General features: G+C 39.2%; 2 protein-coding genes across 6 annotated transcripts; one reads left to right on the top strand and one right to left on the bottom strand.

Moving 5' to 3' along the window:
- The first annotated feature begins 2,754 nt into the window (after nucleotides 1-2,754).
- Nucleotides 2,755-19,641, top strand: LOC124409831. Of its 5 annotated transcripts, none has more exons than XM_046887722.1 (6): nucleotides 2,755-2,765; nucleotides 10,533-10,582; nucleotides 10,942-11,082; nucleotides 14,516-14,795; nucleotides 16,218-16,691; nucleotides 17,565-19,235. In XM_046887722.1, exons 4-6 carry the CDS (start codon nucleotides 14,554-14,556, stop codon nucleotides 18,031-18,033), a joined length of 1,185 nt encoding a protein of 394 aa, XP_046743678.1. In that variant the 5' UTR covers nucleotides 2,755-2,765; nucleotides 10,533-10,582; nucleotides 10,942-11,082; nucleotides 14,516-14,553; the 3' UTR covers nucleotides 18,034-19,235. The 5 variants fall into 5 exon arrangements, 4 of the variants coding, with proteins under 4 accessions (XP_046743678.1, XP_046743675.1, XP_046743677.1 ...); XM_046887719.1 differs by having other exon boundaries at nucleotides 10,533-10,729; XM_046887721.1 differs by lacking the exon at nucleotides 2,755-2,765 and adding an exon at nucleotides 10,651-10,729 and having other exon boundaries at nucleotides 10,361-10,582.
- LOC124409832 lies at nucleotides 11,421-23,485 on the bottom strand. The gene is made up of 5 exons (XM_046887723.1): nucleotides 22,951-23,485; nucleotides 19,287-19,398; nucleotides 13,563-13,882; nucleotides 13,294-13,478; nucleotides 11,421-12,142 (listed from the first exon to the last, which is right to left on the bottom strand). The coding sequence occupies exons 1-5, from the start codon at nucleotides 23,122-23,124 to the stop codon at nucleotides 11,974-11,976; spliced, it is 960 nt and encodes a 319-aa protein (XP_046743679.1). The 5' UTR covers nucleotides 23,125-23,485; the 3' UTR covers nucleotides 11,421-11,973.
- Between the last annotated feature and the right edge of the window lie 217 nt (nucleotides 23,486-23,702).

The raw sequence follows: 23,702 nt of genomic DNA, 5'->3' as shown, positions 1-23,702 counted from the left end.
GTATCTGCGTCAAATGTAAATGAATTGCAGTGTTTTTGTTTATAATTGCGTATAGAATGAGCTGTGAAGCCTTTTTCGTGTTTGAGATACGTGGAGTTCTATATTTTGAGATATATATATATAACAACGTTGATATCCACTAGGGCACCTCCTCAATTATAGACATAATGGAACCCGGAGAATCGTATGTGTATACAGTACAGTTTGGAGAAGATGAAACCCGGTTTGATCCACAGGTTATAAGCCTATCAGAAGAAGAGAAGGACGCGTATTATACCTACGTGTGTAATGTACAACATTGAGCCGGAACTCGGGCAAAAAGAAAGCGTCGCGTACATACGAGGAGGAAAAACTTGCTGACTGAGTGCCGTCCCGATGCAGCAGCAGCGTCATTTCACAAAGAAACGTGAGATGAAGGGAGGAATAGTCGGGCAACGTTTAAGGTACCTTTTCGCGTGATTTCTCACGACGGTGACTTTTTCCTGATGTACCATATTTCCCGTGTCTTCCTTCGCCACAAAAATGGCAAAGAAAATATCTCAACAATCGAGAGAAGGATCAAAGGAAACAAAACTAATTATAATGGGTTATGCAGGCCATAGAATATGCACAATATACCATAAGAATATAGGTACATTATACTGTACGCATTACTGACTGAAAAAAGAAGGAAAAAAGAATGGAAGAACGTTGACCAGTTTTGCGTTGAGAATTATAATTTGTATATAACGTTTGAATATTACAGCCTGCAGAAGCCGCCTGAAGCTACGCAGAGAATAGCGGAATAAAAAATGATTACTGCAACGGATATATAATTATATAATTCGTTATAATAACACTACACACATACGCATATATGTATATATGTATACACCGATCATGCGATGAAATTAATTTCTCGCCTACGTACCGCAATGTTATATTAAATAAATTATACACGACTTCCAGATAACTCGTTGTACGTTCGTTATTATTGTTTTTTTTTTTTTTTTTTTTTTTTTTTTGCTTTCATTTTTATTTTTATTTTTCCTAACGTCAGGCCTACAGGTTATAAATGTATGTAACGTCCAGTCCAGTCGAGTCATGATTAGGACCCGGTTTTATGTATCTGGGAATAATACCGGACCGAGGAGGAAACGAGATTCAAAAACCAGGGTAAGCGTACAATATTCGTCATACTACTTTGGAGAGGAAAAACAGTTGACAGAAAAAATTGGGAAATCATGTTCAATAGAAAAGTCAGCAAGATCCTATGAAAATTTTTGTCTTTTTCGAAATATTAAATTGAGCCTAATGAAAAATCAAAACAAGCGCAAAGCAATGAAAGACACGTGTAAATTCCATTTTCAATTATTATCTCAGCAAGCTAAATTTTATAATACATATACATATAATTCGTTATTTATCGTATAACTAACTTCCTTAGGCTTCCCTGAACTTTTTCTAAAAATTTCCTGACTAATTGTAAGATAACAAAAAATGGTGAAATCCCAACCTTGCCCTAAAAATTTGCCAACTTAAGTCGTCCTTGAACAACGATGAAAAAAACTATTAAATTCCGATACTCTCCTAACCTTTTCCAAACAAACATATAGGGTCCATAATTTTTTTCCATGATCAACTGCGTTAGACAAAAATAAAAAAAAATCTTCCTGCGTTAATTTTCTATTTTTAATTTCTTGGTTACTCTTTTCCTAGTTTCATCTAATTACCTACACATTTAGTTATTACCCGTTTATCCACTCTTCATTTCACTTACATACTATTTCGCTTTACTCTTCGCCTCCGCTTGCTTACTTCCCCTCCTCATATTCTCGCGCTAACTTTTGTTTATAACCCTTCTATAATAAATAGGTGGTACGTATTGACCAACATTTCTACGAGCGTAATAAATCATTATCTATCTATCTACCTATCTCATTTCTCTATTCTCTTATCTTCTCAAACCGCGAGAAAGAACGGTTTCACGGAATCCGATATTTATTGTAACCACTCAACGACAGCAGAAGTTTTCCAGAGCGTCAAGAGCATCAGCATCAGCATCAGCATCAGTATAGCATGCATCGCGTGAGTGACGTATACTCGGTCGGTCGGTCGTCGAGGAGACGATGGGACTCCTTCTCTCTCACTCTCTCTATACCTCGGAGAGGAGCGAAGCTTCCTCCTGTAAAATTCTTCTCCTACCGCTACTTCGTAAGCGAGAGACGAAGAGAACGCGAAGGAACAGGAACAGCAACAGCAACAGCAACAGCAACAGCACATCTCAGCCCCGCGTCGTATGTGTTACTGTATATCGCGGGATGCGCGGTATGATGATGCTATAGAGGTCGTTCAACTTTCGATTGAAGCGCTAGGTTATTTTCCCCCCTCTTCCTCCTCGCGCCAACCCGCTTTCCACTCATGGTCAACTACTAGATCCTCTCCCTCCGATGAATACAATACCCATCGAGATATCCATACCATTTGCATAAACTTTTTTCAATTTTTAATATAGACGTGCCATTTTTCTTCTTCGTATATTAACACATATTATTGTTATCATTATTAATATTATTTACCAAATCTATATAAAAAAAAAATTTTATCCGCCATCTCGAACTCTATGTATATGTATAAACTTCAAATTTTTATCACAATTTCGTTATACCTTATACGGTATATTATTATACAATCTAGAACACGATTGATATAAATTATTCTTAAGATTGTTTAATTATATGGAAAATTTTCTTTGTCACATTGTCAATTTTCTAAAACTTGCGTGGGTCTGGCTGAAAGCGGTTCTCTCGGTACACAGGAGAACAGCATGGGTCTAGTGACTCGCTCTTCGAGTTGTTCGTTTATTACTTTTACAGCAACGGCAGCGGCGGCAAGCAGCATCCATCCGCCATATTGCCGCGCCGCTGCAGCCGCGGGCAAATAGAAAAGAGCAGCGAGGGAGAGAGAGAGAAAGAGAGAGAATGGGAGCTAAGGTCTCGAGTGCATTGTCTGTTCGACACCCGGGTTCGTAGTATATGCTTAGATATGAAATACGCGTAGCTGCTGTTGCACAGCACATAACTCGGGATCAGTGGGAAATATAATGTACATACGTAATATTATCTGCGGGTGTTAGGTGCGATTTTACCACGCAAAATATAAGATTTCTTAGACAAAAATACCCTCGATATTATCAATTTTACACAAATTTTTGATTCGGAGAATTAACGTTACTTCCTATCATATATGTATACAGATCAGCAGGAAAAAATAAACAAATTTAATAAGAATATATCCGAACGATTCAAATTTCACTATATTTTCCGCAGATATTGACGATCACACAACTATATTATTACTATCATTATCAATATCGTTCGTTTTTCTATTCAAATAAAATTTATACCAAAAGAAGAGAAAATTAATAATAATGCATTTAATTTATATACTACGTAATTCTACTTTTTTGTTTAGGTTAATCGATAACAATTCTTATTGCATCCATGTCGCGTGTATACATATATAGAGGTATGTATATTGATATGAGTATAATACAACATGCTGCAAGTGTGTTACGTATATGTACACTCTATCGCGTATCACTTCGGGGAAAAGTAAGTCCAACTCCATGACTTGGGTCAGTGTAACACACACACACACACGTTAATACGCGTGAGTTTGAAACTTGTGCATACCTGGAAAGGAGCAAAGCAGGCAGCGATTAGATTACGGCGACGACGCGATGCGGCGGCATTCAGTCGTTTTATTATAAGTTTGGCTTGAATAAAATAACCTGCAAGCAGGCGGCGGCGTAATCGGCTTATACCATCATCCACTTCTCCACTACAACTATACAAATACAATCACAAATCACCATGCACCCATATATACTACACATATATATACACGCGTTACACCAACCATCGATGTTGTTAATCCTTTGGTAATACCACCAGACCGAGAATCTGTTGAGTTTAAGTCCCGGGATAATCAGAGATAATATACCTGCCTGGGTTAAAGATGAGAAATAAAAAAAAAATACCATTATTCTCTTCCCATATGAAATTAGAAAGTTTCAAGGTGTGATCAGAGATTGAAATTAAGATAAAGAATAAAATTGACTATACAGACAACCTTATATGCTATAAGTACTGTGGAATTTTTAGTTCTAAATTTTATTATATAAAAAAAAAAAAAGAATTATATATTCGAAACGGTTTTTAAGGCATCTTCTTCTTCCTCCTCTCAGAATCAATAATATCTATGTATCCGATAAATTTCTTTTTCTCCGTTGAGAAACGCGCAGTTCCGCAAAACGAAAAATAGAGAGAATAAACGGAACGAAAAGTGCGAAATAAAACCCGAAATACATTATCACACCGACTTCACATCTGTGAATAAAAAGGTAAGAGGAAGGAGAAATCAACCTGCGCATCCTCTCTAATCCAATTCCGCGCGATGCACGGATGAATACATGCATATATACATATATACATATATACACAACGCACCCGGAGCCCGTGTCACTGGCCTAGTTAAATATGTAAAGGTCATCAGCCTATAGAAAACATATATAGGGTGTGCGTAATACGATGCTACGCGCTGCAGTTGTGGCGCAGCGTCATTTACACACCGCATATACATATACGTATACGGATATATAGAATCGTATATGACAACATTTGTAGGAACCCTAAGTATCCGTAAGTTGTCATATGTATAGGTACAGTATTAGAGGGAGAGAGAGATGGTCCATGTTAGCCATGTTCGAACGATGACGTCACCATAAAAGAAACTTGTACCCTATCCTGCCGATGCCTACATACGAAGATATAGGTATAGGTATACACACGGAGTAGGCTGAGAGCTATTAGAGAATTCTTCGAGGAGGTAAGTCCTATACTTAAAGTATATACAGACCCCGCGGCCATTGCAGAGAAACCAAAAGGGAATCATGATTTTCCTCTCGTTAATATTATTTTAGTCATATTTTATTTTCTTTATAATTATTATTAATTTGTGATGGGAATTTTTCACACCTCGATCAAGTGTGGAAAACAAAAAAAAAAAAAAAGAAGAAGAAGAGGAATAGATATGATTAAACTTTCTAATTTTACTAAACCAATAGGAAGAGAAAAAATCTTGTACAATTATTATGCCCATAGAAGTATGTTAACATACGCGGTCATTCATGAAAAGGGGAGTTTCCGACGAAGAAAAGGAAGAAGAAGAAGAAGACGAATAAGAAGAATAAGATGAAGCAGGAACGCTCAATGAGTAATCAGGAAGCTTGCGAAACGAGTTCGCGTTTGTAAAATTCAGAAACGTGCTACTGCTGCAGGAGACGAACTGCAACAAGAGAAAAGAGAAAGAAAAAAGAGAAGCCGATGACTCCAGTCGAGATTGATGATCTGATAAAATCCGGCTCACCATAGAATAATGGAAGTGCGAATGATCGTGCAGCTCGAGGGTGACAGAAATAGATTGTCAACAAACGGCGCCACGATAGGGAAAAAATGAAAAAAACAAACGAGCAAACTGAAAATAAAGAGAGAAAACAAGACGAAGAAAATAAGAATAACAACATCCGGGGTAAATATCCCGAACCACGACGACAACGATTTAAAGAAGACGAAGAAGCGGCGCCACGATCAGGAGTTTAGGCTACTGAGTAGCTTACTTGAATCGAGGCGAGGAGGAGCAAATGGAGAGAAGAAACGAGGAACGCGTTACTAGCTGCAGCACATCACGTGGTGAGAGAAAGATCAGGATTTCAGGTTCATCATTATTTATTCGATTCGTAATTCGTTTCGGTTTATATTCACAAAATAGAGAAAGAATAAATCTCGGTTTCATCAAGCTTCCTATTTAAAGTTTTTTTTTTATTTTTTCTTACTATGATATTGTACGATATAATGAGATGTAAAAATAAGTTGTGTAAAATTATGAACTGAATTTTATTTTCTATGCCTATAAAATTTACGCATTTTTTTTTTTCATTTGTAATAAATGTTCGTTTTTTTAATCCAGTCATGCTAATCCCATTGCTATAGTTAAGTTACAGCGACGATTGTTAGGTTGCCAAGTCTCAGGCGCGTATTGTGTACTCATAACGAGGAATTGTAGGAATTTCTCATTACACGTAGATCAAATTGCACTCCTGTAATATCATACAGAAGACCTCACCGTCTCCGATTCGATCTATTTATTGTTATGTGGTTGTTCTAACTCTGAAACATTTTTCTCAATTTTTTCGGATTTCTTTGACCAACATTTTCTGAGGAATAAGATTTTTTAGTTTGAAAATTTGCATCATTTTGTAAATTCTGAAAAAATTCACGAATATTTTATCACCGATGGAGAACACCCTCCCAATGCCGAAAACATGGACGGAATTTTTCTAATATTTTTTCTCAATTATTCAATAATTTTATTCGACGAAACACTTCAACGATGACTGTCAATCTGGAGAATAAATTCTGTCATGGGTAAAAAAGTGATTGAGGACATATGTAAAGGAATTAAAAACTCGAACAATAATAACAAAAACAACGTGCTGTTGTTTTACATTTTATTTGGTCAATGACTTAGGCGCGTTTAGATTTCTTCAAAAATCTATGACGATCTGATACTCTACAGTTGTTGACTGTTTTTTAGTAAAAACAACTCCATTGCCTCGGGGGATTAGGCAGTGTAATTGTGGCGTTTGAGGATTCCTTTTTACCGATTCAAAGCGACTTCGAAGTTTACTCATCGTTGGAGCATACTCGCTCTCACTTGCAAATTTCACTGCCATCGTCGGAAATGTTGATGGTTGCGATCAAAAAAATTCAGAAAAATGTTTTGGAGCCGGAACAACAACATATCAATAAATGGATCGAATTGGAGACGGTGAGGTCAGGAGGTGTGTCGTATTGCGGTGAACAGCCTCAGAATATAATAATTCCGATCTCTGCTTTCCGTCTTTTGGTATTATTTAATATTTTCTGTAAAGCTACGGTATAACGAAGGAAAAATAAATACTAAAAAAACGTAGCCTCAGCCTCTCACGTCACCCAGTATACATATACATCAAGCATTGGGAGACAGGAGCTGCTGGCCACGCTTGCGTTTAATAATTTCTATAACGCAGGATCAGAATCGGGATGAGAAAGGAGTGCGAGGGACTCGCATACGAAAAAGAAGAAGAAAGAAGGAGGATAAATATCCGAAACTAGTTTCGTCGGTAATTTATACAATAGAAGATTAACGATAGGATATGTATATGTATACATATTATGTATAGTAATATAAGCCGGGCGATGGCCGTCTTAGAAGGAAGATTACACCTTACAGTCAAGGCGGAGAGGAGAGGAGAGGAGAGGAGAGGAAACTGGACCGCGCCGAAGGCAAGGAGGCGCTGATCCTCGACTCGCCCGGGATCTTATTTACTGCCTGGGCAATAACCGTGTTTCTCGTGTCGGCACAACGGCTCTGCTTCTGCTTCTGAGCTGCTGCAGGGTGGATGGGATGCGGAACGACTACCGGGCTACGCGAGCTGCGGTACAGCCGCGGACAAAAATCATCTCCGGGGTAAGAAGATGCACGTAACTTGTATAGTAGGTATTAGACTGTATCAAAAAAGTTGACTATTTTTTTTTTTTTTTTTTTTTTTTTTTTTTTTTTTTTTTTTTTTTTTTTTTTGAAAAATATACTGAAAATATTGTTCAGGATACCGAAAAAAGGCGCCTGTTAAAATGGGAGCTCTTAATTTTAATACTAAGATGTGCTTCATCGCGATTTTCTACTTTCCGTAAGAATAACATGGCAAAAATGGTTCTTGCTCCTTGCGATTTTTATAACTAGATAACGTCGTACAGAAAATTGATAAACACGTTTTTGTAGGAAATTGAACGTTCTACAAAAAAGGTCTCTTGTCATTTTACGATAAGTCTACTCCTTCAAAAGTTATTTGAGGTCAAACATCAACAAAGGACCTCAAATAACTTTTGAAGGAGTAGACTTATTGTAAAATGACAAGAGACCTTTTTTGTAGAACGTTCAATTTCCTACAAGAACGTGTTTATCAATTTTCTGTACGACGCGTCGTTATCTAGATATAAAAATCGCAAGGAGCAAGAACCATTTTTGCCATGTTATTCTTATGGAAAGTAGAAAATCGCGATGAGGCACATCTTAATATTAAAATTAAGAGCTCCCATTTTAACAGGCGCCTTTTTTCGGTATCCTGAACAATATTTTCAGTATAGTTTTCCAAAAAAAAAAAAGTCAATTTTTTTAATACAGTCTAGTAGGTATGTATCTATGCTGAAAAATGAGATTCAAGCTGATCACGGTAATGTAACATAATGTACATTCAGGAGAAAATCGTCTATAAAATATTCTATATTCTTAGGAGGATCTGAAATTCAATAAACCGTAATAAAACAAAAACAAATCTCGGATTATATGAACTCAAAATCTTGAAAGTTATTGTCAAGGTTAAGAATTAATGATTTTTTTTTTTTTGCAATGTACCGTTACGTTAACCTCATTAACTTCAATCTCGTACTAAAAACGGAGAGACGAAACTGCGCGAAAGACGAGGAGCTATTTCGAGCTATTATTACACTTACAGATATTGTGACAAGCGATTGCAAAATATTTTAACGATTTCACGCCATTTCCTGAAATAATTTCATTTTCCACGAGTTGTGCAGTCGAATTCTAGATGATTTATGATTGGGTTTTGATGGATTTCAGAGAGGATAAAGCTCGTAACGTTCTTGTAACGATTATGGATGTTCAGGAAAATTGTATAATATAGTTTCAATTAACAGTAACGAAGTAAAATATATTCAAATTTTGCAAACTTGTCTCCTTCAAAGTTATTCTAACAATGCATAATACTAATTTTCTTTCCATTCTTTCGTTCCGTTTACAACGTTACTAACTTAAACCTTGTAGATTTCAAGCTAAAAGAAGTGTAACAGTAATGGTACATACAACATTCTAAGAAAATAGAAATCGAATCAATGTTGGTGTAATTAATTGGGTTACTCACATTTGGAGATACGGCGACTGTTTTTCGCACCACACAGGAAACAGGCTTCGAGACACAAATCGGCTATTTTTACGGTGAAAATCACGCACAACACACAAACACAGAGGCAAGCACAGTACGCAAAAGGGCAAGAAGAAAAGACGTGGATAAGAAGTATCGGAAGGCTTTGTTCCTGATAAGTTCTCGAAGCTAAACTACAGTCTGTCGGTTATTTTGTAAACAAACTTGGACGGGCGGCAAAATCGAGCCTTGGACAGAACGCGAAAACAATAACAACGTTGAAAATCGTCAACTTGCACTTTGAAGTGCCAACAAATGATTCTTCCGATTGAAACTCTGCGTCCCGACTGAAAAATATCAACGGAAAAATTCTAGAACGCGTAGAAAACAATCGACGATCGGTCACTTTTAGGCGGCATAAATTTATTTGTCCCTCATTTGTTTATCACCGCTCTGACTTTGGGTTCCCATTTTAACCGATAGAGGCGCTCTCGTCGAACTCCCTAGTAACTCCCCAGGCCTCCGTAATGACGTCACCACGGCACATGTCTTTCTGTCTCTCTCTCTTCCACCACAGCTAATACGGATTTAAAAACGATTTTAGCTACCTCGATTTACGATTTATAATCTCACCATACTGGGGCGTTACTGGGAGAACAGGGACGCTAGACTGCGCGATATATGCTCGCGTTGAAGGTCCGAATCAGACTGACCAGCTGATAGAATGCCAACGCTGTCTCTGTTCAACTTGGGCGCAGGCTCTCACACGCCGTTCCACCCGCGAATGCCTTCGAACGTCTGTAAACTTCCCGAACGTGAGTAACAGACAAATAATAAACACTTATCGGGTTAGATGTGCGAGCCTGGCATCGATCGCTTTACAAACTATCCGTGGTGGTGCTAATTGTATACCTTCGATTATAAATATCACTTAAAATCTTTTAGTTCTTCAACATTTACTCATAGTACTCCGAAACTAGCTAATCTGCAGTAGGTTGTTTATTACTGAAAAATCGCAGACATGAAGCGGGATACTCTGCCTTCACGTATTTACACACGAGACGTAAACTTGAGCATTTATAATTTAATTTTAGAAAAAACATTTTGAGTGCGTGAACGCCTCAGCGCCTTGGTGAAAATGTAAAAGACGGAAAGGCGCCGCCATCTTAATTGGAGTTCGACAGCACTGCGGCAACCTTCAGAGCTTCGACTTTGGATCTTCACTTATTTTCTTGTAGCACCACTGGTCAAGTGAAGGTCGAATTCTTGTCACAATTAATTAAATCTGTTTTTATAAACCAGAGATCGATCTAGCATAAAATCTCATGGTAACAAAAGAAGCGTAGAACTTTATAAGATTTTTTTTACCCGTAAAAAGCTCATCCTATCGACTGATTATTGTAGCAACTGAACGCAGTCTGACCAAAGGCGTAACGTAATGGCTGCCGTTGAGGATTTTCCCGCCATTTCAGAGAACCTCAAAAAAAGTACGTATGACGTCCTGCATAAGTTAATGGATGTCAACGGAAAAACGGAGTAAAAATTGATTCTCAGCTCTCTGTAAGTTGGTCTCGAATCTAAACACTGTCGAATTAGTTAATGTGTAATTGTTAGAGGTATCAATCTAGGCGGTGCAGAAAATGAGTGAAACAAAAAAGAGTAGGATATCTACAGAGTCAGTGATCAAAGATATCGCGACGTCGATCGGTGAGGGAATATCGCTTGTATCAAATTCGCGAATGGCTCCAATTTCTGTATCCATTAATTCTCTTTCACATGCATGCAATTGTCATTAATTGGATCGCGAATTCTTCAGGCATAACCTCAATATTGAATTTTACATTCTTAATCATATAAGAAACATAAAAAAAAAATAAAAACACCCTGAATTTTTCAGTACAAGCTGTTCTTTGTTCCAGGATCTATAGCGAGCACGATCGAATCTGTGAACAATTCGCACAGCCTACTCTTAAGGCTTAACAAGTCGATTGTAAGGCTGAACTTGCAACTACAGGAGAAGCAGAAGGAGGAGCTACAGACGTCGATTAGTATCCCAGAGGGTAACTAGATAAATACTTGGACACTTAGCGGTGGTGTCGGAACCTGTTCTATAGATATGTTGTGTTTGTTTGGTCGTTTCTTGTCGAAACAAAAATCATGTGACGATCTCCCATAGTAAAATGTTTTTGTTGACCAATGATTAGTTACAAATGTTTTATATTCTGTATAGACCAATGTGTGTGTTCAGTGTTTCATGTGTAGCAGACTCAATGATGTGCGTAGCATTGAGCACACGAATTTTATCTGTAAAATAGATATCTGTATCCTATTCTGGAAATATGTTTATTAAATACATGTATATTACGTTCAGAAGCGTATAGAAAAATATCATATTGCATTGTCAGTTTGTTTAAAAGAAAATCCTTTATCTGTTCTTTGTCACATAGGGAAATATACTCCCTTATTACAGCTGCTCAAAACCCTATCACTTTTCCCTCAGAGTCTAGCAATGAAATTCAGGATCATACGACCCGAAGGAAGAATAGAGTTAATTAAAAGTACCACGAAATTCGTGCCTTAAGAAGGGTTTAGCCCTTACAATTACTTACTTTACTGTTAACTTTGGTTCCACACTATCAGATTTAAGAACAAACTTTGCATGGATGAGGCCAAAATATGTCTCTTGTACTAAAAAAGTGTACAAATTTGGTCTAGAAATAACAATTCATTTCAACCAATAACAATAAATAGGATACTGATTATCGACAGGAATGCTTATCTCAGCTTTTCTCGTCTTCGACAATTAATGAGATTGGTCATCATTGGCGAAGGAAAGAGTGCGATTCTGGAATAATAGAACAGTCTTTATTTAATCTTCATCATCTCTTCTTTTCAATCTCTGTTGTGCTGGGAAGGCCGGATCATCTTTCCAAGCGAGCAGGTGTAAAACTTTATTCGGGATCCTCCTTATGTCTGCGTCTTGGATCGTCAGCGTCAATGGTATAGATAACAGGAAACTGTCCAGCAGCTGATGAACCTGGTAAATTGTATCTAGGAGAGGTTCGCCTGTTCTGCTGACCGTTGTCGTCATTGCGATTCCCCATGAAAAATCTTCTACAGCTGTAATTACGTCAGGGAAAAAACGTCATGATGTTATTCGTGGATGGATTGCGGTTCCTCTTTGTGCTTAGTGGTGGAAGAATTTTCATCGATGATGCATGAGGGAACGCATACGAACAATAGACTTGCACCTTATTGTTAGTCATAAGTCCATATAATACAATTCCCAAACCCCAACAACCTCTTGCCAGTGTTATCCCGTTAGTTTTTACTGCCCTTCTGCCATTTTGCAGCGAGTACAAAAATCACCGTGAAACGCGAAGAGTAAAAACGTGGGGTTTTTCTTCTCTAATCCCCACCCAATTGTGACGAGTCACGATTTCGACGTCATCAAGGAAACGTTGCACCCGAGGGGAACTCATGCAAACGTTCAAACCCGAGTACTTCTACTTTGCAAAATACACGAACTGAGTACCCACAGTGCCTCTATCCAGGTGTGAATCGCGCACCCTTCAGAATCGACTTTGCTCTACTCGTTTTTTGGGTGATGGATGTGCATTCAGCATTAACTACGGTGCTCAGATGCAGGCGAGTAGGTGGACCAGCAATCCCAGGATTACAAACTTGCAGAGTGTGTACCATGCAGATCACCCACAGACCGTGTTAATGGGAATAATTCACAAGGGAAGAAAATCAATTACCAAAACCACTCGACGACGTAACATCGCCGCGAAAAGCTTCACTGAAGTTATTACTCTCATAATAATAATAATAATAATAATGATAATAATAACAACAACAACAACGCTAATGATGTTGGTGATAATGAGAAGAAGAGATTATACTCACTTCAGAAGGAGGAGCATTCGGAAGGAGTTTTTATTACCAGTCGGGACAAAAAGTAGAAGACGGTGCATAATGTTTAGAAGAAAGAACCTTTGCCAAGATGCGTTAGCATTTTTTATTGCTGTATTTTCCTTCACCACAGGCGGACTACCGCGAGTCTATTTACGGCGTTAAACACATAAGCCAAAGTACACCAGCACACAGTTCGGACGAGGAAACGGATTTATTCGCAACAAGAGGAACAGAAAAATGAGAAAGAAACGGCATAGAAAGGATTACGGATAGCCAGAAAAAGAAAGTTATGTGTAACAGTAGCGTGGCAGATTTTTCGCCGAGAATTATTATATCAGCGGTATCTGACGCACCCGCATATATTGTGATCGTAGTAAGATCCGTTTTGGCATTCGTAGATTCCGTAGCAGGCGCAAGTGCACGTTTCAGGATTCCAGGTCCTCTTCTCGGTGTCCTCCAGGCACTTCGACTCTTCGTCGGTGTTCGCACACTGGCAACGACACTCGTTAGCGATGTAAGTTTGCTTCTCGTTGCAGTCCTGTCAGAAGCGGATCGAATGGATTAACCGATGAACTTACCGGGAGGAGAGACAACAAACGTGTTCCAAAATCGACTGCCTTACCTTGGCCTTCCGGGTGCAGGCGCACGCACACTTCGTGTGCTCCTCGACGATGACGGTCTCCCTGCGCTTGAAGTTCATGTTCTTCTCTATATCGAAATCAACGGCGATCACCTGAAAGTTCCTCGCGACGGTCTCGGTCGGTTGGCAGGAGAACTCGGAATGTCCACAGCACCCGGTGCACTGTGGCACCCACGCGCAGGAGGGAAAGTACTTGGTATTCATGTTGGACATCTTCAGGAGTACGGGCTGTTCCTTCGGGGTGCAGGACGCCTGCCTCGGTATCTCGACGTTCGCGCGTTCATCCCCGTTGTTGAATCGGTCTGAAAAGAAGTTTGTGAATTAGGTGTGATTTGGGGTAATCATTTCTCTCTCTCTCTCTCTCTCTCCCTCTTTCTCTCGCTCTCTCTCCGTCATTTCGCAGGACAGACGCTTCTTCATTCACGTGCAAATATACCGTGCTCTGCTACGTCTTGCGGAGTGGTAAAAAAAACTGCGAGTATAGTATACGACACGGAGGAAGGAGAAAGAGGGAGAAGAAACCGCGATGCGGTGGTGGAGAGGGGAGAGGAGCTGGAGTAAAACCGTGGTCATAGTACGTCCGAGAGTGGAGTAGTCGGTTGTACGGTGTGTGAGGAGGAGAAGAGACGGAGGGATATCAACCGGCGTTTGTTACCTAACGAGAACTCTACCTCATCCTGTAGGAGTCAATAGTTTTAGGGATTCTGGACCGGTTCGCGATATAAAAACGAGAAGGAGAACAGCGCTCGTATACGGTACGTGGTTAAGGGATGGTTCGTGGTTAACGGATCCTCGATTTTCCGCATCCCTTGTACAATTTTTCCGCACGCTGACCGTTGTTGTTCGTCTTGTGATCGTCGCCGGCTTCTGGGAGAAGGTAAATCGAGTCACAGTCTAGTCCGTTATTCTAATCACACGTCCAAAACGCGCCGCAGAGCTGGCCAGGAGAGGTCAATAGACCGATACCGTCAGGATGGAGGAGCAATCTCAGGCGATATCCTTCGCCAACAGCTACTTCTCCCTGGTCGACGGACTCGCCCCCGGCCTCGAGGATCATCTAGCCCATAACGTCGTCCTCGACTGGTTCGGGCGTACGATTAGAGGCCGCGAAAATGTCGCGGCTTTCATGAAGACCCACAAAGTCGCGTCCAGGCACGTATTCAACTGCATCGAATCCGCGTCGAGCATCAGCTACAGGAAATCCCAGATCGCAAGGTCAGTTCATGGTGGTGACGGTCGATTTTTCTTGTCCGTGTTGCGCGGCCCGTCAACGATACAACATCGTTTGGTGTTCGAATGTTTGTTAAGCAACTCGGTAGTTGAGACCAAACGTTGTTTTCGTCGACGACTGCGAAGTCCGAACGGTATTATTCTCAACTTTGATTGCGGCAAAAGGTCAACGTTTTCCTTTCAACCATATCATATAAGCAACTCTACTTGCATTCAGATTACTTATAATCAAATATCATGCCGGGAGAATTTTCGGTGACAATCCCTCTTCCTGGATGCAAATTTTGTCTCTATAATTTAATTCACAATTTAAAAATGTGGTTACGATGAATTTGGACGGTCGCGGGTTCGATCGATTTCGCGTTTACTTGCACGGACAAGTTTGGCATTCGATTAAACAAAGAGGGAGAAGAGAAGGAGAAGCAGAAGAAACGAGACGCTAAACTAGCTAGGGGGTCACCGGCCATCGGCGGTCTGTAATGTGTTTCCACCATGGCATAGTGATGTATAACACGTACACATTAGCGTTGGATAGTTTGCCAGATTTTTTTGACCTTGACTTTAAACTCCGGGTCCAAGGATCCCCGTACTACGAACTAACGCTCGCACTATACCTTAATACTATGGACGGGGAATATTATACGCCGTCTTGATATACCGTTTGTCGAGTTTTATTTTACTACGTCTGGTTGTACAACCTTACGCTATACTGAGAACACCGACCCCTCCTCCCTCTCTCGCTCTCCCGCTCTCTCTTTCTGTCTCTCTTTATCTCTCTCTCTCTCTCTCTCTCTCCGTGGCCGAGCCCAAGTGCCAATCTGCATATGCAGATGACCAAACTCATGGCGACAAATCCACACATCCATGACCGACTAACACCAGCAGAAACCTTCTTGACGGGCTTAAATTGAACCTGGCGCCTCGGGCGAGAGTTTGAAAATTGAAAATAATCGATATGGCAGTAACGCTGGAAAGTCACGCGCGGGGAAAAGGGTATAAAGTATACTAAAAATTCATGTCTTGTATAGTGCCATATGGCATGAAGATCAGTCTTGTATGTACACTGTTTGAAAAGTGCTATATGGACGTTTGGAGATTGTTATTCGATATCAATCTAACGCCATCTGATATTGAATTTTTGGATTTATTGCATTAAAAATTTTACCGTTGTAATAGCCTGCAGTGGGCAATTTTGGTCAATTTTGACGTCATCATTTTTCACAATGTATTGTAATGGCATATTAAACATACCGTATTACAGTGTTGTAAGAATCGGCAAATGCACATTCGTTACTGTACCAAATGCGATTTTTTAGTGTAATATGCATAATAACGATTTCGGGATGAATTTGACGAAGTTCAGCTTAAAGCTCGCAAGTTTATCGATTTCGTTTTTAACTATTGCAGGAAACTTCACCGTGACAACACGGCAGACAATTACGCGATAACATCGAAATGTCGTCTGAACTTCGAGGGCCTTTCAATTAGCGATGGTGAGCCGGTGGTTTTGGACCCGGAGAACAACAACGTGGTGAAGAAAGTCGAAGAGAGTGACGGGCCGTGGGAGCTGAACGAAAACGATCTGACGAGGCTCTTCGCCTTGGACGTGGCGCCGACCAGACCGGAGGAAATCGAGGCGAGCATCCGGAGGATGCGGAACGAGGAGCGGCCTTCGTCGCGCAGGATAAAGGCCGACGAATGGGGCTTCGACGTCCTCGAGTCGCGATCCGGGGTCAAGTACGTCGAGGCCAGGGGTCAGATCGAGTTCTCGAAGAAGTCAGCTAAGCGGGGAACCGAGCTTCAGAAGTGGCGGAGGCAGAGCCAGCTACAGATCGCCTATTCGCTCGTCAGCAGTGAAATCCTCGACGAGGAGGAGCCGTGGTAAAAATAATTCCTATGCGAAAAAAATGGAAAATTCGATGAAATATTTGAGAAGAGTTGCAATATATACCAATAATCTACAATAGAATATAGATGAAATCAATTAGTCATAAAAAAAAGAAGTGAAATCAAACTCGGGGAATTTTTGAAAAAGAGTAAAATATGAGTCATTCCTCATATACAAAAAATCATAAGTTATCAAATATCCAGGCCGTATAAATGACAATGAAAGTCTGCGAAATCTTGTAGAATTTTAAGAATTTATACAAATAATTGGGAATAAATAGAAACAGTTGTAGTTTCACGTATAGATGATTGTAGACTAAAACATTGCAACTTCTTACAACTTTTGTGTGCGAATCTACAGTTACGAAAACAGAGAAATTCTTTTTCATAAGATTACGCAGATGAATACTAGTTTTTTGGAATTATTCTCTGTATAAGATTACGAATATCTTTGGAGAGAGTATGAAATACTATTTTCGAATCTATCTTAACTGACCTAGCAAATAATATGTCTGTGTTCAAAGACTTTTCCTCATCTTTTCCGTAAGATTTTTGTGAATTCAAAAAATCTGTAAAATATTTTTGAACTCGCCTTGTGTCAATAAGTGATCCTTGTAAAGAGAATAAACAAACATTAGTTCATTGTTTCTCTTCTCTAAATCATAAATTCTAAGATATTCTACAAAAAGTAATACCTATTTCCGCAACGTTTTACGTACCGAAAAAGCACTCAATTCCAAAATTATCCAATTAAAATGAAAGTAGAGGAGAAAAAGACTTCTTTTAAAAAACAACAACCATTTCTCAAACTCCTAAAAAAGAGTTGCTGAGATTTTCGTAGAAATTAACTCGCTTTCTTTCCACCAGGGACGTTGGTGATCCGATGCACCAGGAGGCTGTTCATCCGATGGAGACTGACGGCCAGGATCGAACGCTGCTGCCAACGCTTGACGAGATCACAGAAATCAGCAGCAAGCTTGTGCCCAACATAAACTGCAACTTCGGCGGCTATTTTCCGACGGTTAACGAGGAGGACGACTTCGTCGCGCAGCGCGACCGCTTCCTGGAGAATTTCAACGCCGAGATTTCTGCCCGGAGGGCGGAAGCCGCGCTTCGCACTCCTCAGTACAACCGCGAGGGTAGACTCGTCTTTGCTGATTTATACGACCGTCCGCTCGGCGAAGCACAACTGCCCCATCGCTGCGGCTCTCGATTCGTATTTAACTATCTCATTCACCTGATCATATATCAGGGCAGCTCGAGGTGCAGGCGCAGCTTGACTCAGGAGTTCAACGCGCCCTGTGGATTCGTCGACACCGGCTCGGAATTCGTGTGAACAGCGAACCCTATCTTGGAATCTATTTTCGATTCTGTCCATCGGAATATGGAATTTAGTCTTTCTTTTTTGCTTTTTCACATACCCTTTATCAAGCCGTGGTTCGAAGGGATTTTGATCACTTTTTTTTTCTGCTACGATTGTCGGCTTGAAATGCGATCAATGTTCGTTCGCAGATTCAAAACCTCTAAAATGATTATCCATATGAAATATCGGTGCATAATAATTAGCACATTTTATTTTCGTTATTTTTGTTTTCTTTTTCATATCATGGAGGAGATAATTTAATCATCGCGTGAACTTAATGTTCGGTTCTTTATCTCTGTTCTACTTCCATCATAATAAAAGCTGCAAGTTTCTAAATTTAAGCAATATATCGCAATATTTATATGGAGCTGAGAGCAATATACGCGTTTTCTTTCTTTTCTATTATTTGTTATAAATGTTGAGCTTCTATATCGCAACATGTTATTCGTCTGATGTTTCCTTAATCGAATTTCATTGTAGGCGCGGACTGGGTCTGCGATTATTTTTATAATATTCTTTATTTTCTGTTAGATTTTTATTTATCAGTTAGCTGTCCGTTCGGTTCAGCAATTATACCTATACCCTGTATTTGTTTTATACCATGCAATACTGTGAATTGATCTCGTTACAGTTGTTACGGCGTAGATTTTTTTTTTACCGGGAGGCAATAAGCTATTATTATTATTATTATTATTAATATACCCAATATATTGCACACTGGCGAAAAGGGTGCCAATTTTTGAGTTGGGACCATATTTGGATTTGCAAAGTTCGAATCTGTAAGCCTGAAATGTGACGTTTCTCTAGTTGAAAAATCGGTCGGGACAGAACAAAGAACAACACGTAACGTCCATGAGCATAATTCGTAGTTATTTACTTCTGAAAAATCCCGATTTTTGAGTCGTGTCGACCTCGTCGCCGGGGTGCGATATGTCCTAATGAAATATATCAAAGTATACGTATACAACATATACATATAAATATAAATCTATATCTATATACACCTGCAATAATCTTGTTTATTATTATTATCTCAATACCGTGTTAAATATCTATATTACTTATTACTATTTACTTATACATTATACCTACGATAATTCTTATATAACGAGAATAAAGTTTCTGTGATATGTGTTATAACGCGAAGCAATTTAACAATAAAGATTTATGCAATATTATAAGCGACTTGTTGTTATTATTATTGATATTCGCGTTAATATACTCACTTATCAGCGATGGGACCCCAAGCTGCACTCCTTCCGGTACGCCTTGAATTTTACCGAGAAACTCCTCCCATGTTTGAATCTCGTTGAACTCTTGGGCCAGTCTGAGCTCCGTCTGAAAAATTAGTAGATAAGGAAGTTTAAAGTAGATTTGTTCATAATTTTTAATTCGTTAGTTATTATTCTATGACAAGTGCGTTCATTACAGGTGAGAAAGGACAGTGTTTGATGCGAGTTTAAATTTCTACCATATTATTTCTGATAATATAAATTACAAAGTGATTCAATATTCGTATATTAACTCAAGAATTTCCGAACATCGATTAAACCGATGAGTCACAGGAGGCAAAAATTTATGCTCAAAAATTTCAACGAATGATTCAGACCTGGAAATTGATTGCGTGATATCTTAGATAAATTGTATATACAGATTAAACTCGAGAGGGGGGAGCTAAAAATCAAGAAAAAACAGCAAATAACTGGAAATTGCGGCATTGAACGGTATATTTATATCTCCGCGCCGGTTTCGATGTACGTGACAGATAAACTGGACAATATTTATTACAACCCAACAGCGGAGATTCTGATTCTGAATCATGGATGAGGGCGAAATTCTACCTGCAGCACGCGGCGTGCAGTAACACGTGTGCATGAATAAATTCTTTATAATCGCATGAGTAAGAACGGGTGAAACGAAAAGGTTGTCAAACCACGACGAAGCGTCTCTCCGATTCGAATCAATGAATTTTTAAGCGCCTAGCTTTTCCTCCTGGAATGCAGTTGTGTCACTGATTGATTTTTTTCTTCTTCACTATTTCGAAAGATTAACAAAAATTTTAACTTTCGACTGGTGACTTGAACTTTAATTGAAAGTCATCGTCGGACGGCTGCACTTCCTGTTAGAGAACTTGCGTAAGATGATTTTTTTCTCTCCATCGCGCATCGTTCACTTGAGATGTGTGAATCATCGAGGGTATAGATATCGGCGTGTTTATTCGCTACTTGTAAACCGCAAAAATTTACGTCCTTTGAACATACGGTAAATTCCTCGCGATATTCTTGAAAACTCGTTTCCGTTGCCCGTTTATTATCGTTATTTATACTATACAAGGACGTGATATCGATTTATTTATTAGTTTTATTGATGATTCAACGGGATATATTAATACACTCGTATACCTAAACCGCTACATAACGATGACAAATTCTCGATTCCGTGAAATATTTTTTTAATTATTCTCGAAAAGTATCCCATGCATAATGTACCTTTTATTTTTACTTTCTCTGCACAGTCTATCCTCTACATTTGAATATAGCTGTGTAACTGATTAAAAAATTTCACATATAAAACGTACTGATAATGATTTTACTACATATTATAATATGATTATTTTTAGTACATCGTCTCTGGCACGACGAGAAAGAAGATTCTGCGAATTCTAACAAAGGCATAAAGCGCACGGGATTTGAAATATTTGCAAAGAAAAACTTGCAATTCTCAGATTTCAGCCTTGATAAATGATTACGAAATAGCTGATCGAGAAAATCTCAAGTACATCGTAATCTTCAAGTTACCTCTGCCTAGAATATACATATGACGTATAAGATTGGTGAATCGGTGACCGGGAGCTGTGAATTACCGATTACAAAAGCAATCCGTTGAATGTATAATAACGCATTGTGCTGCACTGTGTATATAAATTGAATGTAAACGAGTATGATTAGCCGCCTTAGAATTCTCGAGGTCGAACCGAATTCGTTGCGTTCTTTGCACTCGGTGCGAATCTGTAAACATTATAAATACACGTGCACAATGAAAGTCATTCGATAAAGGCAGCAAAAATTTCGAAGCAAAAACTAAGTCACTAGAAGGTGAAAAAAAATTATTAGAGAACATCCGGCACGATCGAAGACCGCATTCCGTCGTGACTCATTTATTGGCAATCGGTTTGTGTTTCCCGTTAAAAAAATTATCACCTTGTTTATTGGTATTCGCAAAATTGCAGAATACATCTTTTACACACCTGATAAAAATCTGAGATTAAAGCTTGATTTGTTCATAGTCCCGATAACGATGACGATATTATACGCGCGCAGGATTCCCATATCCGTTAGTGGTGCACCACGTAAAGTATATACATATCACGCACTTTATGAAATGGGTAATTTGCCTGACGAATAAGGACTGAAATAGAAATACGTCGGACGATTAGTATGAGTGTAAATAACTATGTTAGTTGCGATACAACAGAAAATGAATTAGAAATTTTCTTAGATTATTTGAGATCAAGTTATTCCGCCGTAATTTTCTATTGCCGCATAAAGGACCCGAGTTGACTACCAATAAGTTGAAGCATAAAAAAGTATTAATTGGAACTGCCCGTACAATTTCCTTGAATGTTATTAATTAATTTTTTAATCAAAATTCACAGTACTTTCGAGCCATGCTAGCAAGTCAGACTGACTATCCTAGAAACGTTTCTATAGCTACTCGGTGAGCTGAATTATGAGCGATTCTCCTAGACCCGAGTCGATACGAACTTTCACGTCCTTGTCGTGTACGTATAAGTAGCGATAAACAACCGTCTATCAAAGGTACGGAACACGGAGGCGGCAGAAGGTAACGATTACAGAATCGATTGTGACCTACGAAAATAAAAATAAAAATAAAATTTTAAGAAAACTGTTACAGGGTAACCCGCGGGGCAATATAGTCATGAATTATTCAAACCACATGTTACCTCGAGGTCTCGTTACATTCTTTACCTCAATTTCATACACGTTTCTGTCTATTGTAATATTGAAAAACACCTGCTAGTTGTTAAACATATGTTTTCAATTTTTTATTGCCAATCACACTTCTTCGGCTGTGCTGCTCGTTTTCCGCTATAAGCTATTCACATAGACTATTGGTGTACAAGTGATTTCGAGACTTTTACTGATGTCAAATCATTCCGCATAATTTCAGATGATCTTGAATGATTTCATTATGATTTCAAAGCGATTTTAATACCCATTCTAACTGTTTTTAGTTGATTTCAACCGATTGCAGCTCTGCTCTTGTCATTTCATATGAAATATACTGTGATTTCTTTCTCATTTCATTTCAAACTAGGGTGTACAACTAATTTTAAGAGTGAATATCCCCTCGGTTTTGCACGGATTATATATGTTTGCGCAACAGGTGATCAAAAGGCGGGATCGAATTCGGACAATAAGTTCGTTTAGAGAAAACATAGGTGGAAAGAATAGATCTGGATGTAGAATGAGATTGACTGAATTCAAATTAGTTGGTTCAGAAGTGGTACAGAGTTCTATACAATCGAAAGCTAATTGTAAGTCGGTTTGAAATCTTTTCATCTGATCGTCTCGCGATGACCCTTACTCAACGAAATTACCTCGATAATAATGATCTTTGCAAAAATAATGATGCAATGATGTACACGTGTACCTATAATGGATATTGGATATTCTGCGCGACGTGCTTATATTACCTTACTCTCGACTACGTCAGTGAAGATAAATGCACGTGCATATATAAAATGAATGAATTATGGGCATCGGTGGATGCTATATAATTTCAGACGCATTGCTACACCCGTAAAAGTGAAAAATAACGTATTTGTTAGAGTAAAATAATAACGTCGACAAACAACGTGATAATTACCTCAAGAGTAACGTTTCCACCGCGTGTCGATCGCAGCCTGTTCAGGTTCGTCTCACCGGGGTAGAAAATCGCAGATTCGTCTACCTGGCCGTCAGCGATTCTACCGCTCAGGGCCAAAGTCATTGCGAACGTCAGAAGAGGCCAGTTCTCGATTAAATTCTGTAGGCGCGACATTGCGTTCTCCTTTCTTCACTTATTCTATCTTCTCTTGACTCTTTCGCAAGGTGATTGACAGTTGGCGAATAACTTGTTCAAATAAGGCTGCGCCACGCGGAGCTGAAACTTCTCTGCGGAGCTCGCGAAACGGGTCTGCGACTTGTCGAGTGTCGGACCCGACTAACTCGCAATCAGGCTCTGAACGGAGAATCGACTCACGATCCATGAGTGAGTAAGTCGTTGCACGCGTTTCTTTACTTGTGTTTTGTCGCACAAATCCGTGTCTGACTCCCGGATTCTCCGTAACTCGGCAACTCGGAGCCATCGATCCAGTTCTGGCCAGTTCCGAAGCTCATGACGAAATGCCGGAAAACCCGCGTGCAGACATCCTTTAAAATACATGCAGGCTAATGGGTACTTCAGCGAAGATTTAGGCATAAAACAAGGTGGAAATAAACCATTAGCCAATACAATAGATAAAAGAACAATTTGATGATTGTGCTTATAGATCCTTTCAGAAGTTGTTAAATCGATGTCTCGCGGTTTTAGAACACGTATACGGATTTTCAGAATTGATCACGCAGGTGCGGCAGCTT

This window comes from Diprion similis, chromosome 8 (genome assembly GCF_021155765.1).
Source record: "Diprion similis isolate iyDipSimi1 chromosome 8, iyDipSimi1.1, whole genome shotgun sequence".
Lineage (NCBI taxonomy): Eukaryota > Metazoa > Arthropoda > Insecta > Hymenoptera > Diprionidae > Diprion > Diprion similis.
The sequence above is the reverse complement of the archived record's forward strand: the minus strand, read 5'-3'. Positions and strand labels throughout refer to the sequence as shown.

Excerpts from the sequence above, each read along its gene's own strand:
- LOC124409831 (XM_046887722.1), top strand. The coding sequence starts at position 14,554 with ATGGAGGAGCAATCTCAGGCGATATCCTTCGCCAACAGCTACTTCTCC. Across the intron at positions 14,796-16,217 it reads AGGAAATCCCAGATCGCAAG|GAAACTTCACCGTGACAACA; the intron begins GTCAGTTCATGG and ends TAACTATTGCAG. Across the intron at positions 16,692-17,564 it reads CTCGACGAGGAGGAGCCGTG|GGACGTTGGTGATCCGATGC; the intron begins GTAAAAATAATT and ends TCTTTCCACCAG.
- LOC124409832 (XM_046887723.1), bottom strand. The coding sequence starts at position 23,124 with ATGTCGCGCCTACAGAATTTAATCGAGAACTGGCCTCTTCTGACGTTC. Across the intron at positions 13,883-19,286 it reads TGGGGTCCCATCGCTGATAA|ACCGATTCAACAACGGGGAT; the intron begins GTGAGTATATTA and ends ACTTCTTTTCAG. Across the intron at positions 12,143-13,293 it reads TACGATCACAATATATGCGG|CTGTAGAAGATTTTTCATGG; the intron begins GTGCGTCAGATA and ends ACGTAATTACAG.